At 47.5% G+C, this 17,747-nt stretch overlaps 1 protein-coding gene across 2 annotated transcripts in view; it reads left to right on the top strand.

Moving 5' to 3' along the window:
- Positions 1-1,665: 1,665 nt before the first annotated feature.
- The window catches only part of PLCD1 (phospholipase C delta 1), a 52,548-nt gene continuing 36,466 nt past the window's right edge, over positions 1,666-17,747 (top strand). The window contains exons 1-2 of one of the 2 annotated variants that reach the window (XM_039726529.1): positions 1,666-1,964; positions 14,399-14,563. In XM_039726529.1, coding sequence (XP_039582463.1) covers positions 1,931-1,964; positions 14,399-14,563 — 199 coding nt within the window. In that variant the 5' untranslated portion in view covers positions 1,666-1,930. Of the gene's footprint in view, positions 1,965-9,484; positions 10,026-14,398; positions 14,564-17,747 lie in introns of those variants that run through there. The other variant, XM_039726528.1, reaches the window with a different exon arrangement.

Here is a 17,747-nt window from a genome sequence, read left to right as displayed (position 1 = left end):
CCATTGTACCCCATGCTGCTGGGAAGAGGTTCTGACCACAAGGAGCTCCATCATTTCTGGGAGTGATGGAGCTCTCTTACGCTGTCCCCTTTGCCACAGAGGGCACAGGGACCCTGACCAGTCCAGCTCTAAGTGAGGACTTGTGCCAGGCAGTGTGAGGGCACAATGGGGTTCTGGGAAGAGGTTCTGACCACAGGGTGCTCCATGTCATTTCTGTGAGTGATGGAGCTCTCTTACACTGTCCCCTTTGCGACAGAGGGCACAGGGACCCTGACCAGTCCAGCTCTAAGTGAGGACTTGTGCCAGGCAGTGTGAGGGCACAATGGGGTGTGACAAAGAGAACAGGGAAGGAGTTAGTACAAAGCCTTTTGTTTCACCACTTTCAAACTGCCCTTCTCTCCTTTTCCTCTCTTGTGAAAACCATCATGTCCTCACCACCTCAGCCTTACTGGAGTTTCCAGTCTGGCTGGCTCCTCCAGCAGCTTTCCTGTACACTCCCTCCAGTACTCTTCCCCATCAGCTGAAAGGGTGACAGGTTGTGAAGAGTCCTCCCAAAATCCCTCTACCTTGAAGCTTTTAGGGCTGTCCCAGGAATCTCCTGGTCCTGCTTGCCAGCAGCTGCCAGTTTGCCCCATCTGCATCAATGTCTGCGGGTTTGAAAAAGGAATGTTCCTTCCTAGGTCCTTTGGAAAGTGTCCAGCAGGAGATGAGCCCTCCCCATGCCAAGCTGGTGACTGGGAGGTAGAAGAGTGGACTTGGGAGGAGTCATGGGGTGAAATCTCTGCTCTTTTATTGCTCACTTGTTTGGCTTTGTTAGTTTTGTCCTAGCATGAGGAGTTTTGCTATATTAGGGCTGTTTTCCTTGGGTGGTGGCAGCAGCCTTGTATTTGTGGACTGTAAAACTCTCTGAGAGCAAGGTCTGGTCTCTCAGAGGAGCAGCCCAGTTCCTGGCAGGGAGGGACAAACTGTCCAAAGTATTTTTCAACACATGTTTTCTAGATCTGTCACCATCAGGAAGAGACTTCTCTCTTCTTTCAGTGGAGCTGCTGAGGAGAGAGGGCTTTGAATCTGCCAATAACTCCATCAAGTGTTTGCATCAGGATAACCTAAATAACCAGAAACATACATAAACAATAACAAACCTGTTACTAAAAACATTCAAGTAGAGGGAAACTTTATTTTCCCACACTGGCTTCCTTTACCTGTTTGCCATCACCATCTCTCTACCCTTCAAAGATACCTAATTCAGGAGGAGGGAACAGAGTGGAAGAAATCAGTTCCACTCACTAAAAGCCTCAGGACAGTGCAGTTTTTTCTGTCTCGCTGTCTCAAATGCAAAGCTCAACTTTTTTTTTCTGCCCTAAGCTCATGCCTTTGTGAGCGTTTGTGGTTACAGTTTCTATTTCTACACTGGCAAGTTCTGACTGGGTTTTGGTTTTTTTTAACTTGTGGAAAGAATGATGCCTCCGCCAGCATCTAAAAGCTCGTTAGCCCTAAACTCTAACCTGTGGCATCTGCTTAAGACCCTTTCCTTGACTTGCGGACCACCGAGGATGGATTCAGAGCAGGAAAATGTGGCAACCACAGAAAGGAAGCATCGCTGGGAAGCTCCAGGGGCAGGAGGAGGCCGGGCCAGCGGCGAAGACGCCAAAAGCGAGCAGGGAGGAGCCAGAGCCCGAGCGGCGCTTGGCCGCGGTCGCTGCGCCGGGCAGGCAGCGGCGTGCGGCTGCGGGAGAGATAAATGAGGAGTCACAGCCAGGACGCAATTCCAGCCCAGGGCACGGAGCAGCCCCTGCGGAGGGAGCTGCCTCCCCTGTCGGGGATCGCTGGAGCGAGGAGCAGCGGGAGCCAGGCGGCTCTGGCCCCGCAGCAGCGCTAAGTTCTGGGCACGGCTGCTCGCCGGAGCCCCGCTGCTGCTGCTGCTGCAGCCATGGCATCCAATGGCACGTTCCTCGCCTGCAACAGTAAGTCTGGGGAAGTGTTCTTGTGTTTCGGCTCTCTTATCTTGTCCAAGAGCTTTATTTTTTCCTCCTCTCTTCTCCACTTCCCCATTCTCTCGTTCGGATGTAATGGGGCATTTCAGCGCTGTCGCAGAGAGAGGTGGCGGATTTTTTCTGTGTTGGTAGGAAGGGTTGCCTTGGCTGGGGAAGCATCTGCAAGTTCAGAAAAGTGGATCCAGATCTCCTCCCCTTTATGGGAAACGGAGAGCGGGATGGGTGCTCTGCTGGATAACCTCTGTGGGCGCCGGTGGAGCCAGCACAGCCTGGATAAACATCTGGGCTCAGGGGCTGTCCCGAGACACTGCAGATATTAAGTACAAAATAAGTAATGTTTCTAAAAAAAGAAGTTTTCTCTGCCTCTGCCCTTGCAGCGAGTGAGATTTAGGAAGGTTGTGTTGGTGCCAAGCCTGGGAGGCTTGTCCGATAGGGTAATAAAATATCCCCCCTTATTTCTTCACCTGACTCTATGTATTACTTTGTTACCACTTCATTGTATTTTACTTACTCTGAGTAGCAGAAACAACTCAGGGCTGTGACAGCTACAGGTTGAAATGGAATATTTTACTCTCTGCCCTTGCAGCGAGTGAGATTTAGGAAGGTTGTGTTGGTGCCAAGCCTGGGAGGCTTGTCCGATAGACAGGGTAATAAAATATCCCCCCTTATTTCCTCACCTGACTCTATGTATTACTTTGTTACCACTTCATTGTATTTTACTTACTCTGAGTAGCAGAAACAACTCAGGGCTGTGACAGCTACAGGTTGAAATGGAATATTTTAATCCCTAAGAAATGGGAGAAGCCTCCAATATTTCTTTTATTTCATGAGACGAGTGCTTTCTTACTACAGATAAGCTATAAACAAAAATAAACTGATAGAGCAATAAGTGATAATCATTTTAGTTTTACCAGCAGAAATGTGAAAATATTCCCCCAGGCTGATGAAATCTTCACTCTGATTTTCCCAGATGGTAGAAGTCTCACAGGAGGGTGAACCAGAGGTTAATGTTGTACTTTTTTTTAGGTATTTCATTCATTATACAGCCACTGGGGAAAGAAAGCTAAGAAACACATCTGGAACTGTTAAAACATTTCCCATTTTGGCCTGTGGGTTATTTTTCAGTGAATATTATTTAGTCCTCTGGGTTTAGGAACCAAGAAAAATTCAGTGGCTGGTAATCTATTATTTTGTCTGAAGCAGAAAAATACACAAATGTTGAATGAGCCAAGAATTTAAAAAAGTATTTACTGAAATTCCTTGACACATAACACACACACACACACAAATGCCAGGGTCACTCCAAATGCCAGACTACTTAAATAAGAGGAGTTGTTCACATGTGGACTTCTTAGCAGGATTAGATTTTGCTATGTAGTTTGTCAGAAATTTCTGATACTGTGAGTTGTGGATATGCTTTGTCCCTGGCTCTGTGTTGAAACTCAGCTTCTTTCTTTCAGGTTCTCTCTTTTTTTTTTCTTTTTTTTTTTTTCTCCCAAAATACATACAACAACAGCTGTATTTACTATGTCAGAATTAATGTGGGCTATTAATACTCTTTCTCTTGCCTCATGAAGTTGGTTTGTTTCAGAACTGGGAGCCCTTGTGCTCATAGATTGTAGAATAGCTAATTTGTGCTCTGATTTATTCTTATACACTGACTTTTCACCCAAGACACTGTGTACATTGTAAAGGGAATGCCCTCTGCCACAGTCCAAGGGGAGAATCAGCTTGTAAAATCCTACAAGACAGGCCATTTCCTTGTTTGCTCTGCCAGAAAGTCCTCAGGATTAACATCTCTATTGAAATTTCCAAATGAATCATCTCCACCTGCCCTTGTGAGCTGGGAGCACTGAGGAGGCTCCTTCTGCACCTCCAGCTAGGAGGTGATGCAGCTTGGATCAGCTGGGATCTGCTCTGGAGCAGCTGGTGACTTTGATCTCCTTTCCTAGCAACAAAATGTTCCCAGCACACACCTTTGATGCAGGTTGTGCTTGATCCACCACGTGGGAGTTTTGTGAGCCATAGTTCCCCATAGTCCAGGGGAATTTGGGATACTGACACATCCCACCACATTGAACAGTCAACACATCCCTTTTTCAGACAGGAAAAGTAAAATTCATTTTGGGTCATTTTTATTTTGACACAAAAACTGCTAAATTTTCCATCTGAGCAATGTATTTTAGTAAAACTAAAGCCTAGAGTAGGTTTTGAGATTGTTGCCAGTGTGTAAAACCCCATCAGGACCAAAAGTAGCGAAGATGGGGCCAGAGGATGCTTGAGGAAAACCAGATTTTAATGGGGAAATGAGAAAGAAAGAAGAGGGAAATGCAGTCACTTGGAAAAGTCCTGCAGGTACAGAGATGAAAGGATTCAGCCAACTACAGGGAAAAGCAAGAGGGAGAGGTGTGTGGGGAAGAGATTGTTTGTGTAGGAATGGAAATTCAGCTGCCTGGATAGGCACTTGGAGCCAAAGTTATCAATAATTTGGGAGCAAAATAGAGTTTCCTCTATAGGGACATCAATTAAAAAAAGGTATTTTGGAAGGAAAGCTGCAGATAAACACTTGGTGATTTGATCACACAGGGTGGGATTCAGCTGGGTGAGCACCAGCATCTCTGAGAAATTTCAGCCTTACAGGGATTTAGGCAGGAGGATTGTATCCTGTCTTCTCCTGGCCCCTTGCTGGCACTGCAGATAATTAAATCCTGCAGACTGACCCTCAGCCATGTGTCTCTGAGGTCCTTCCCGTGGGTGGAAGGGCTCAGTCCTCACTCAGCCAAGCCACCAGACCAGAAGGCTGTAGACCTTGGTCAGACACAGAGGTTTCTTTTTTCCTTTGTGCAGGCAGAGAAGATTTTGACACAGTTTCTTCTAAACTGAAATACTTTTACACCTTAAATGAGCCAGCCTAAACACTGTGTGTGGGGAAATTCTCACACTTCAGGCTTTGCCTCACATGGTACCTTTTAAAGCCCTGTACCATGGTACCTTTTAAAGCCCACACAACACGTCTCAATGGCTGGTTTTGGCTAGAGTTACAGAAATTCCAGAAAAATCCCTTAGGAAAAAAAAAAATTGAATTCCCTAGTTTTGCATAATTCAGTTGTGCAATTTAATTATTGCACAAATTTTGCCCTGCTACAGAATGTTGAGAATGACCTACGTTTTGTCTATGAAATAAATTTCAGCTCCTGAAGAAAATGTTGAGAAAAGCTTTTAAGTGGCCTTTAAAAAATGAGGCTGGGACCCACCTACAACTGACTTTGGGTTTATGAAGAGAACATCTTCATCTGCATGTTCCCAGAAACATGACTTGGGAGTTGGGCAGTTGAGCTGCTCAAGTGCTTCTGGCTGCTGATCCTGGTCCTATCCATCAAGTTGATATCCTTATTTTCAATTACTTTCTTTCCACACCAGCTACTGGAAAAATCTGTAATTTATTACAAGCCAGTATTTTTTTTACACTTTCTTTGCAGCCAAATCCCTATGTGCACTGAGATGAAGGAACCAGTGGAAGCAGCAAACCAAACCTTCAGTCTGGTTTTGGTTTCCAAGCACGGTGAACTTTAGCTGGATGTTTTGTTTTACCTGGATTTCATCAAGAGCTCAGGGCAGTAGCTTTTGATGGGTCACAGCCTGTTCCCTGCACTGATCCAAGCTCCCTGGGAGGGACCTGGACTGGCAGGAAGATGTATGAAGGTTTTCACAAATAAAGGTCATGATTTGTCTGTCTGTGAAATGTCTGAGCTGGCAGCCTGGCTTCGTTTACACCAAGCAGGGCCAGGGCTCAGCACATTCCCCAGCCTGGTTTTGATCCACAGCAAGCTGGCAGATGGCATGGCCTGGGTGATGGGCCTGCAGCCCTTCCCAGTGGGCACTCTGGATATAAACAGCCTGTTTTGGGGAAAGATGGGATGCACGGACTTGTCAGAGCTGGAAGAGGGACATGAGACCATTCCCAGAGACCATTCAGACAAGGTGAGACAGGCAAAGGATACAGAGAGAAAGTGAGGCTGAGAAATGCTGGGCAGTGCTGATCCCATCACACAGCTCCTCCAGTGTGCAGGCAGGGAGAGGCTTTAGGCAGTGATCTAGAGAACAATGAGACTTGGAAAACTCCTCCTGTATGAATCTTTAAGGTTTAATGTATATGATTTCTGCCCCAGCTCAGCTGCACCTCTCAAGCACTCTGAGAAGGGAGAGGGCTAGAAAAGCCAAAGGAAGGTTTGCTGCTGGAGAAGCCCGTTCTCAGTGTGACCACAAGGTGGAACTTGGTACATACCACATGCTCTGAGGAGGCACCCACTGGGAACGAGCAGCAGCAGCCTTGGCCAGGGATGCACCCATGCATCTGGACTCAGCACACACTCCCTGATCCCCACTTCCCCACAGGGAGCAAGAATGAAATGCTGGTGTAGAGGATCCACAGGCATTTTTTGCTGGAGGTGAGAAGCTGTGCCAACAGCAAGGCTGGGTTCTCAGAGGATGTGAGGTGTCACTGGGGAGAAAAAGCTGAGAGCAGTGAGTGGTGTCTTGGAGTAGCAAAGAAGGAGAAAAAAAGGGTTTCTGCAGGTGTAATATGGCAGGGCATGGATGAAGTGAGGAACAGACTCCAGAGGGAAGGACAGGGCAGGTGGGACCATGCAGAGGTGGAAGGCACCTTTCTGTCACATTCTTTAGTAAGAAGAATGGCATAAAGTAAAATAGACCTGGTTTTTTTCTTCTTGGTAACAAATACAGGGCAAGACACAACCTTTGTCCTCTTTAGGGGAAAAATCTGCCCTGAACAAGACATTTATTATTTATTTTATTACATATATGTAGTTCCATAGGCATTACTAGTTCTAATGTGTATCATGTGCATGATGTGATGGGGAAGTGGTGAGGTCATCACCAGCACAGGTATTTTTATTCTGCTCCTAAATATTACAAATCTGGGGAAATCAGCATCTGAGTTTTGTCATGTTATTTTTGTCAATGTGCTCTAAAGAGACTGTGACCAGAATTAGGGTTGCACTCCTTCTAGTGTTACCTAAATATGATGGTGGTGGGAGAACAAGTGTAGCCCTAATAAAGAACTCAAAAGCCAACCTGCTACTCCCAGTGTGAAGTGATAATTCCTTTCCTTAGCTCCCATGTGAAAGGATGTGATGGAGATTAATTAATTTTGGAAAATCATCTGAAGAGCAGCCTGTGGACTGTAGTGTTCTCACATAGCCCATTTCCTACCAGACACTGCAGCCACTCCATCTGCAAGTGCCTGTTTCCTGGATATTCAAGCACTTTGCTAACTTTGGGACCATGTTCTGGCATCCTCATTCCCATTGATTTCCATTTGCTCTGTGAGTAATCCAGCTGGAATCGATAGGGTGATGAGCACAGCAAATCCTGGGCATGGGGACGTGGATAACTTCACTCATGTGACCAGGGCCATTTATTTAATTGGGATTGGTCACATGGGTAAAATTGCACGACCCACTGAGGTGCAGTTACCTGCAGTGAATAAGGCTTGAAGAATTTCTCCACGAGCCATTTGCAGGAATCACTTCCTCCCATGCTGGAGTGTGACAGCAGCATCATGTAACATCAATACCCATGTCACCCTTACCCATCAGGCTTCTTCTGTGACTTGTGACATAGTCTTTAAATTATCTCAAGACCACAATAAATCCAGCTCAGTTAGGAGGGAATTTCTGTCCTGATTTATCTCATCTTCATTTAAAAAGCAAACTGTTTTGAACTGCTTTACATCTCTGAAGCCTTCACAACAGCAGAACTTGCACATTGCTGTTCTGGAGAGGTAGCCAAACTCATGGCATGCTGACCCTGTGCTTAGTGTGTGAGCAAACTTCAGGGCTAAGTAGAGTAAAATGCTCTCCAAGGGCATGGAAAGCTTTATGCAGAGCTGTGACTGGCACTGCAATTAGGAATTAATGAGAAAGTGAAGCACAGGGCCTCTGTGTGTTCCCAGATCAATCCCTATGGGATGCTGGTTGCTGCTGGACAGGAGAGCTGGTGCATAGAAGCAAATTGTTTTGCTAAGGCAATTACAGGAGACTTCCCCACTCCTTTAATTAGATCAGTCCTCTCCAATGTGCACAATGTGAAATATGAGAAGTGCTCAGAGACTGATAGCTAATAAATATCATCTAGCCATTACATCATGGTGCTCACCTCCTTGCCAGGACAAAAACAAAGCCCCCAGCTCCCAGGGGAGTGCTATGGAGATTACAGCTCTGACATCCAGCCACTGTCTGTGCAGGAGGCCCAGAAAGGCTGAAGGTGTTTCCCTAAACAAACTGATAATCTGGCTAACATGTTCATCAATGTCCCACCCAGAAATTGCCTTTATTCTCCTTTGCTGTCTGTGATCTGCAATGGCTGTGTGTAAATAAAGAGTTATTAGGTGTGCTGCTGTTCAAGGCCATGCAATGGCTCTGTCTTGTCCCCAGAGGGTTTCTCACCTGTGGTGTATGGCAGTGATTAATGACTCTGACCCTGTTCTTGTGCTGGTCAAACAACCCAGTGCTCTGTGCTTCCCTGTGGGGGCTGGTAGGGCTTCCTTCAAACTGCTGAGAAAGGAGGGGAAGATGTCTGGGTTGGCAGGCACCAGAAGCAGAAATAATGTTTATAAAATCTGTATTGACTATGATGAGGGTCTGGTGATGGAGAGCCTTCATTTAACTTGAAAACAGTGGTTAAAACTGTGTGGTTTGATATCGAGTTTCTTGGGTATATGCTGATTCTGCAGTAAGGGACATTCACCCCTGTTTGACCCATGTCCCTGAAGTACCTTCACCCTTACAGCAGCAGCTTGCAAAGGCAATGAGGGAAAAAAACAAACAAAAACAAACAAACAAACAAAAATAGTCTGTGACAAAGTGTGTGCATGTATAGCTTCTGTTTTTCCCTTCAGAAAAGGACCTGGCCAGGTAAGTGATGGATTGTAGTCCCAGCCATTGCCAGGACAATGGGGAATGGTTGTGAGTTACAGCAAAGGAAATTTATACTGATCATAACATAAACATTCTTTTGAGAACATCTGAGCTCTTGTATGGGCATCCAAACTGGTTTTGGAGTCTCTGTCCCTAGAGATATCCAAACTCACCTGGACAAGGCTGCAAGCAACCAGATCTACCTTTGAAGGTGACTCTTCTTTGAATGGGTGATTGAACAAGAGAGCCCCAGAGGTTCATTCCAACATGAATTATTCCGTGATTCTGTGTAATCAGTGACTTGTTAAATCTCTGAGGAGGCTTTTTCCTATACCGGAGTGCAGGGTAAATCTGAATTACAAGAATAAACCCAAAGCTATGCAGAAATGTGGGGTCAGTGACTCACCCAAGTCACACAGGAAATCGGTGGCAGAGAAGGCACTCTCCGCACTCTTAGGAAAACACTCTTCCGTTGGTGGAAAAGGAAGAGGATTAAAACTCAGTTTCCGAGCATCTTTTGGGTCACATCTGCCCTGGCGGGAGGTGTTTTAGGCACCGTGCTCGGCGGCGGTCAGCGGGAGCAGCTCCGCTCAGAAGAGAAAGGGTGGAGCCGGCTCGCTCGTGGGCAGGACGAGCTGACGAGCCCAAAGGCAGCGATTAAGACCCACAAACAATATCTGCGACTCCTCCAGCCTCTGGAAACGATGCGTAAAATCCCGCTGGCGGAAAACTTGTTCCTTCTACCTGGGCAGGCTGCTCGGTTTGATTTTGCATCCCGCGTGTGAAGCAGGAGGAGAGACTTGCCGCGGTCCCACCCCCAGCCGGACTCTGCCCTCCCCTGCCCTGCCGCGCTGCCGCTGTCCCGCTGCCCGCTCCTTGGAGCCCCGTGTGACACCGCCGGAGCTCCTGGATGAGCAGGGATCCCTGCAGGGGTGGCACGGCCCCCCAGCCCTCCCGACGGCCGCCGCCTCTCCCCGAGCCCCGCGCTGGATCATGCAGTGCATCCGAAGGCAGCCCAAGCGCACCGTGTCCCAGGAAAACATCCTGCTGGAGCAGAGCCGCAGAGTGGCCGCGCTGAATGGCATCAGGCTGGGTAAGGGACAGCTTGGGCACACCCGGCAGCCGCTTCCCTTCTCTTTTCCCTGCGCGGAGGCAGCGCTCCGCCCTAAGCTCCAGCGTTATTTTTAAATTCCCAAGGTTTCCTTTGCTTGTAACCACACGCCAGATGTGTGAGCAGCCTCGTTGGAGGCATCAGAGTGTGGGCAAAGGCTCGGTACCCAAAGCTGTTGCTGGGTTTCTGCCCTGCCTCTGATTGAGGGTGTTTGGGGTGCCATTCTCCTGGCCAGTTTTAGGTGGTGTGCTGCCTGTTGCTGTGAGAGCCCAGGGAACCACGCAGAGGCTGCCGATGAAAGAGGAAACCCGGGGAGTTTCATAACTTGTGTGCCTGGCTGTGAACTCATGGCTGGTTCCTGCTCTCTGGAGGCACAGCCCCAGTGGATGCAAGTTCTTTGATTCCTGTGGACTCACAGGGTGGATGGAAGTGGGAAATAGCCATTTACTCACCCGAGTTCCTTTACCTGAAAGGCTTTTTGCCCTTTTAAACCAGCAAACCTGAGTTAAACCTGGTCTGTAAGCAGGTGGAAGGGGGAAAGCGGGCGGGAGGAGACTTGTTTTATAGCGACTGTAATTAAGTTCTATCAGATCAGCACATTTGTGAGAACACTGCAACAATACAGATTATCACTGCCATCCTAAGGAGCTCCTCAGTGAACTCAAAGCCGGCTCCTACCGTGACAGCTATCGTTTTATTGGGCTTCCTGCTTGCTGGAAACCTGAGCTAGATAAGGCAAAGGTTAACATTTCTGATGGCTCAGGGTTTGAAGCTTCCTAGTGCAGTGTATTAACACGGTGGTTATTGTGGTGCTGTGTGTGCTCAAGGCACTCCTGCCTTGGCCAAACATGATTTTCACTCTGAACATCACTGTGTGCTGAATATATTCTCTTCAGAAAGTGTGTGATTGATGTTTTGCAAGTAGGGAGGTCCTGACCCTTAAAAGGAACTCTGGAATTTTGCATGCTAAGTGTGTATTTGGTATTTTACAGAGGATGCTAAGCAAGACACAGTCTTGGACATGCTTCAGGCAGGATTTACACATCTCCTTCAGTGAAGTGATTTTGCTTCTCATGCTAAATGTTGTTATATAGTTGGGAATCAATATCCTTGTCCTGTTGCACAGTGATTTTTAAATTTTACATGGTGTATGTGTACAATATGTGTGATTCTTGTTTTCACTGCTGTGAGATGGAGCTCTGGACCACAAACCTCAGCTTCAGTCTGAACAATCTGGTCTAGTGGAAGTGTCCCTGTCCATGGCAGGGAGGTGGAATAGGATGACCTGTAAGGCTCCTTCCAACCTAAACCATTCCATGACTCCCCATGGGGTTGTTAGGAAGAAATCTTCAGGTTTCTGGTGGGAAAAATTGTGGGTTTTTTTTGTTTGTGTGGTTTGGTTTGGTTTTGTATTTTTTTGTTGTTGTTGTTGTTTTTGTTTGTTTTGGTTTTTGTTGGTTTTTTTTGGGGGGGGGTTTGGGGTTGTTTTTTGGGGTTTTTTTGTTTTTGTTTTTTTTTTTTACTGGAAAGCAGTTCAAATAACCAGCTGAGAGTAATGCCTCACTGACACATCAGGGGTGTGTTTGTGGTTCTTGTATCAGCAGATCAGAGTGTCTTACACTGCACTATGGCCTAACAAAAAGCAGGTAGGAACACAGAAGTTAAGTGACTCACTCAAGGAAAGAGTCTGTGCCAGTGCTTGCTTGGGCAGAGGAGGCAGAGCCTGAAGCTCTGGGGAGGAAGAAGGGGAGTTTTGACCACGCTGTTACACTGACTGGGCTGTGCTGCTGGACAGGATGAAGGGCTCTGAGCTCCAGCTTGTGGCTGAACTCTGTGGTTCAAGCCTTGAGGAGAGGAATCTGCCCTTGGCCACCACCTGTGCCCACCCAGATTTGTCTTTAGTACATTGGTGCAGCTCTTTGGGATGTCCTGGCAGCAGGACACGTAACAGATGCTGCATGCAGGGGCTGTGGAACAAAACATGCCCTGGTAAAATGGATTTCTCATTCCACACTTACAGACATTGGCATCCAAAGGATTTGTTGGGTTTCCTGCTCTCCTTGTCATGTCACCCACCCCAGGACGACTTGTCCTCCTCCAAGTCCTGTAGTGATTGAGAGTGGTTGGGATCTGAAGAAAAAAAAGGAATTGAGCTGGGAGCCAGGATAGGAATGTGGGTGAATAGGGAGAAGGGAGAAGTTGGTTTCCTCTCCAGGAACCTCGAGGGGAGCCCCAGGGATGTTAATGAGGCTGCAGGCTGTGCACTTGGAGGATCTGTGCCATAGAGCAGAGCTCTAAGCCAGCTCAGGAGAGCAAGAACCTGTGGAGCTGTTGTGGTGTGTGTCCTTCCTCCAGATGATCTGGCCTCTCATCAACCCCTGGCAATGCTGTCCCAGGTCCCATAGCTGTCCTCACCTTGTCATCACCCATCACCCTTCTGTGCTTTCCAGGAGACAGATTTTTTTCTTCTCTCCTTTTTTTTTTTTTTTTTTTCCCCTGAGGTTTTCTATGAGGGAAGCATTCAAATTCCCCTCCTAGGAACCTCCAGACCACTCATGCCCTTCCGTGCTTTCCAGGAGACAGATTTTTTTCTTCTCTCCTTTTTTTTTATGAGGCTTTCTATGGGGGAAGCATTCAAATTCCCCTCCTAGGAACCTCCAGACCACTCATGAGCTGGGAGCCAAGCAGTGCTGTAGCAAGGAAGACAATTAATGAAATACCTACTTTTACTTTGAGGAGAGAAAGAGGCCAAAGGCACCTTTGCAGGATCTCCAGTTTCTACTCTGATGCTTTCAAGTCTTGATGTTTCAGCCTGGCTCAGCTCTGGGCATGTTCCTTGAGCTCTGTAAAACCAATAAATGGTGTGAGCTGCTCACAAAGTGCACACTGGACACCCCTACTATTTATCTCTGATGTAAATCTCAGGCTTTGGCAGTCTAAAGTGCTCTCTTTAGGCCAGTGTATCCCAGTTACAAACTCTCAGTGCTGGTTTTTGCTGCTGCCACCATGACCCACACTGGTGCTTTGCAGCACCTGGCGCTTCAGTTTCCTGTATGGAATGTCGGGAGAGTGGGAATTTGGACACTTGGATCTCAGGGTTTTGTTTTTCAAGCAGGCCTGAAGTGATGCCTGGTAGTTTCTTGTCCTGCCTTGTTTAAAAGCCAGTGATCCAAAGCAGCTGTGTCTCCCAGAGAAGAACCAACCCAATGTCACAGGGGACACTGCAGTGAAAAAATGTTATTTGTGAGACTCCACATTATGTTTGTATAAAATTGAGGAATGTCCCTGAAGATTTAATGTCAGGTGGCTGCAGGTGGCCAAGGGGCTCCCTGCACTGCCAAGGTAAGGGAAGAAAAGTTTCCTGGGAGTTGGGATGTGCAGGGTCAGCACTGCAGAGTTAAATGCTGCTTCACCAGCTCTGAACCAGCCTTTCATGCAGTGTCACAGAGCTGCAAGGTGCCTATTACAGAAAGCCCAGGATGTGTTCCTTGTGTTTCATGTTCTCTCCCTTCTCAGTCTCCATGCTTCAGATCTGTAATTAATGGTTGGTTTGAGGGACAGATTCTCCAAGGTATTTAGGTATGTGGAAGTCAGGCACTGCTGAGACACTCAAAACCATGTAGAATGCCAAATTTGTTTTCAGAGTCTCAGTAGGTGCCTGTTTCCTCTCTAGATGTCTTAAATGCCTTCCTGAATCCAGGTTAAGTTGTGAAATTCGAAGTTTCCACAGCCAGAAGGTTTGGTTGTTATTACTTGACATAGCATTGGCTTTGCAGTGTAAGAAAGACAGAGACCCTTCGGATGGTTGAGCAATGAGGAGATCCTGGCTGCTCCTTACTGCTGTCCTAGCGATCTGTTGCTGCCTGTCACCAAACTTCTTTCTCCTAAGCTTCATCTGATCTGCAAAATTCCCACGTGGATGGGAAGGCACTGTTTGCCAGAGGAGGATGAGAGATATCTTTGTGTATTCCTGTTTCCACAAAGGAAATTTTGTTGCAGATTTGAAGTCACTTGAAAGTTCCTGACAGCATTCCAGTTACAAGTTATGCAATTTTCCTTTCTCTGCTTTTAATTCTCTGCTGTTGGTTTTGTTGTAGTTTTTTGCATCCTAACTATTTGCTGAGAAGGAGGTATTTTACCTTTGTAAAACACCTGAGAATTACAACACAAAGTGTTCAGACTCAATCTGAGAAGCACAAAGGCTTCAGCCTCCTTTGTGATCATGAAGTGGTGTGGAGGATTTCTGGGTCCCTCTGCTCTGCTCCTCAGACGGCTGCTCTTGTGGAAGGGAAAACTCTTTGAGCATCATTTCTTGAGCTCTGTCTTAAAACATTACCACTTCTGTTTCTCCACAGGCCTCAAAGATGACAAGGACCTGAAGTTCCTCCTGAAAGGCAGCCAGCTGCTAAAAGTGAAGTCAAGCTCCTGGAGAAAGGAGCGGTTCTATAAGCTCCAGGAGGACTGCAAAACCATCTGGCAGGAGTCAAAGAAGGTGCTGAGATCCCCAGAGTCACAGATCTGTGAGTAAACTGCTTTGTCAGAGGTGCCTGGGGTGAACCAGGACCATTATGTGGTGTGGAGGGAAGGTTTGGAGCAATGAGAGCAGGTCCTTCATTCCTCCTGTGACACACACACCGAGTGATGCTGTCACCTCTGGGACAGCCACGAGGAATCTGCCGTGTCAGGAATGGCCACATTGCCCAAGCTCATGAGCTGCTGCCTCAGATGGTTGTGGGGTGGGCTGTGCTGGTCTCAGCAGCCCTGCCTGGCTCGTTTCCTCCCCAGAATTGTTCACTCAGGTGTCCGAGCCCTAATGCTCGGTGTGAGACATGGTGTGAGCCCTTGTGTGGCTGCTGCTCCTTTCCTGCCTGCAGCCCCAGGGAAAACTGGCATTTCAGCCTCACAAGAGAACTGCAGAGATGTGGAAATCCAAGGGCTGACAGGAGATGTCTCTGGGAAGGACAGCCTATTCTCATCCTTATCTTGGAAACCCAGGATCTGCCCTGCTGTAAAAAGTCCTGATACTACAATCACCATTATATGGCACAGGAAAAACCATTCTGTTCCAGCAGCACCCAGCTTGGCACCGTAATTGGGACCCCAATTGAACCCAGTTGTGCAGACAAAATGGAATCAGACAGGGTGTGTCTGTTTATGTCTTTTTTTTTTCTTCTCATTCCATATATTTCTGACACATTTCTCCATGTTTTCTGACTTTTTTTTCTCTTTTATTTCACTAATCATTTTGGTCTTGTAAATCCAGGAGATAAATTAGTAACGTGGACGATGTTTTATGGCATGTTGAAATGTGTTAATTACACAGGTTTTTTTGGTAATGATCACAATTAACTAAATGAAGGGTGGGTCTTTCAAATCACCTCCCTTCCTCCCACAAGTAGTGATAAGATTTCCAGTAGGAGGAGTAAAGTAGCAGGGTAAAATATGTTTGGTTTGTAACCCGGATGAGCAGAGTTTTCTCACATGACCTTGGGCACCTCATTTAATCTCTTTGTACATCCTTCTCCACACATTTTCTTTCTCTTCCTTCTAACTAACTGTAAAAGGCTTTAAATCATAGGATCACAAAGGTTTGGGCTGAAAGGGACATTAAAGATCGTGGATCAGGGAGTTCCAACTCCCTGCCATGGGCAAGGACACCTGGACCAGGTTGCTCCAAGCCCCATCCAGGTGTTTTGCTGTGGAGACTTCCAAGAATGGGGCATCCACAGCTTCCTTGAGCAGCCTGTGCTGGTGTCTTGTCACACTCTGAGTAAAGAATTTCATTCTAACATCTCATCTAAATCTCTCCTTTTTTAGTTTAAAACTCTTCCCTTTGTCCATCACTATCTGCCCTTGTAAGAAGTCCCTGTGGCTCCTTTTTTATAAAGGGGAAGGCTGCAGTGAGACCTGCCCTGAGGCTTTGGGCTGTTCCCTCCTGGGTGTTTGGATGCCCAGCCTGGCAGGGTCCTGAGCTCAGCTGGGCTCTTCAGGTGTCCCAGGGCAATAACCCATCATTGCAACAACAAACAGAAAATCCTCAGTGAATGTTTGTTCCCTGCTCTGCTGAGCTCTGTCCCATACAAAACCAAAGTCCTTCCCACATAATGTATATCTTTCTATAGACAATTTATCTTGCTAATATATCTTGCTCTAAATCACATAAAGGTGTGAATGGAGAAGAATGACTTTCAGAGCTCCCTTTTCTGTGCTCTGAGACAGCAGTTTCCAAATTATGGGGTCTGAGAGCCCCTACGGCAACAGTCCTGACCCCACCCAGTCCTTGGAAGTGAATGGGAAGGATCCTTGTGCTGAGTCTCCAGGTACCCTGATGTTTGCCTGGAGAAGCCCTGGTGGATCCATGGCTGTGGACCTGGCATGGAGAAGGGCTGCAACTGGGACTATTTTACAAACAAGAGTGAGAGAAGTCCTTTGAGCTGGGCTCTGAGCACAGGCTGGGGTTGTGTGGGTGTGGGTTTACAGCACTCCTGATGCACTGTGGTGGCTGGGCACAGCCAGCACTGCCACACTGCTGGAGACAGGCAGTGCCACGGTGGGCAGGAGGACCTGCTGTGCCCTGGGGGTGTCCTCAGTGGCACGTGGAGATGGAGTAATGTTCTCTGATGGCTCACAGCACGTGCTTGCTCCTTGACACCCCTTTCCCAGGGAAAGATTTACTTTATTTTTTTTTTTTGTCATGAGGATAACAGCAGTGGACAGGTCAGTAGAGGCAGAGCTTGTCCTTGCAGCTCTGTGAAGGCAATTATGGCAAGGCTCAGGCCAGACTGGCTTTGCACCCATCTGGCTGTGGGAGCTGGACAGGCTGTGTCCCCTGTGCTCCTGGGGGGATGTGAGCCTGTGCCTGCACTTGTTGTGCCAAGCTCTTGGCAGGGTTGGAGGGACACCTGCAAGTGCTCTGGACACACCTGAGCCTGGAAGTCAAGGAGAGAGAGGAGTACTGACTCCTACAAAGTCCTAAGCCATAACATCAAAGAGGTCCATTTTCATAAAATCATAGAATGGTTTGTGTTGGAAGGGACTTGAACATTTCCAGGGATGGGGCAGCCTGTGCCAGGGTCTCACCACCCTCACTGTAAGGAATCACTGCCTTATGGCTAATCTAATCCTGCCTTCTGGCAGCGTGAAGCCATTCCCCTTTGTCCCATCACTCCAGGCCCTCTGATAAAAGTCCTTCCCCAGATCTCTTGAAGCCCCTGGAACGAGCTGATGTCTCCCTGGAGCTTCTCTTCAGGCTGAACACCCCCAGCTCTCCCAGCCTGTCCCCAGAGCAGAGGGCTCCAGCCCTTGGAGCAGCTTTGTGGCTTGCTTTGGGCTTGCTCCAGCAGATTCACATCCTTGGAGGCCCTGGAGCTGCAGTACAGCAGGTGTTGTATCATGAGAGCAGAGGTGAGGGACAAAATCACTTCCCTCTACCTTCTGATCATGTTTCTCCTTGCCTTTCTCTTTTATTGATCCTCTGAGACATTCAATTCATGAGTTTTCAGAGTGACTGCTGTGTTTGAGTTTAATTCTGGAGCTTTTAGCTTCACCAGGCTGCTCTGGGTGCAGGTACAGAGTGGATTACCCCTGGCTCATGTTGTGGCCTCTGGCAGGCTCTGTCACCCCATCTTGGTCACTGTGAAGGCTGTCACAGCAGAGGAGGAGTGCAGGGCCATGATTTGAGACCCCAAATCAGGGTGAGTCTCT

The sequence above is a fragment of the Passer montanus genome, unplaced genomic scaffold (assembly GCF_014805655.1).
Source record: "Passer montanus isolate IOZ18808 unplaced genomic scaffold, ASM1480565v1 scaffold59, whole genome shotgun sequence".
Lineage (NCBI taxonomy): Eukaryota > Metazoa > Chordata > Aves > Passeriformes > Passeridae > Passer > Passer montanus.
This window is presented reverse-complemented; position numbering and strand designations above follow the sequence as displayed.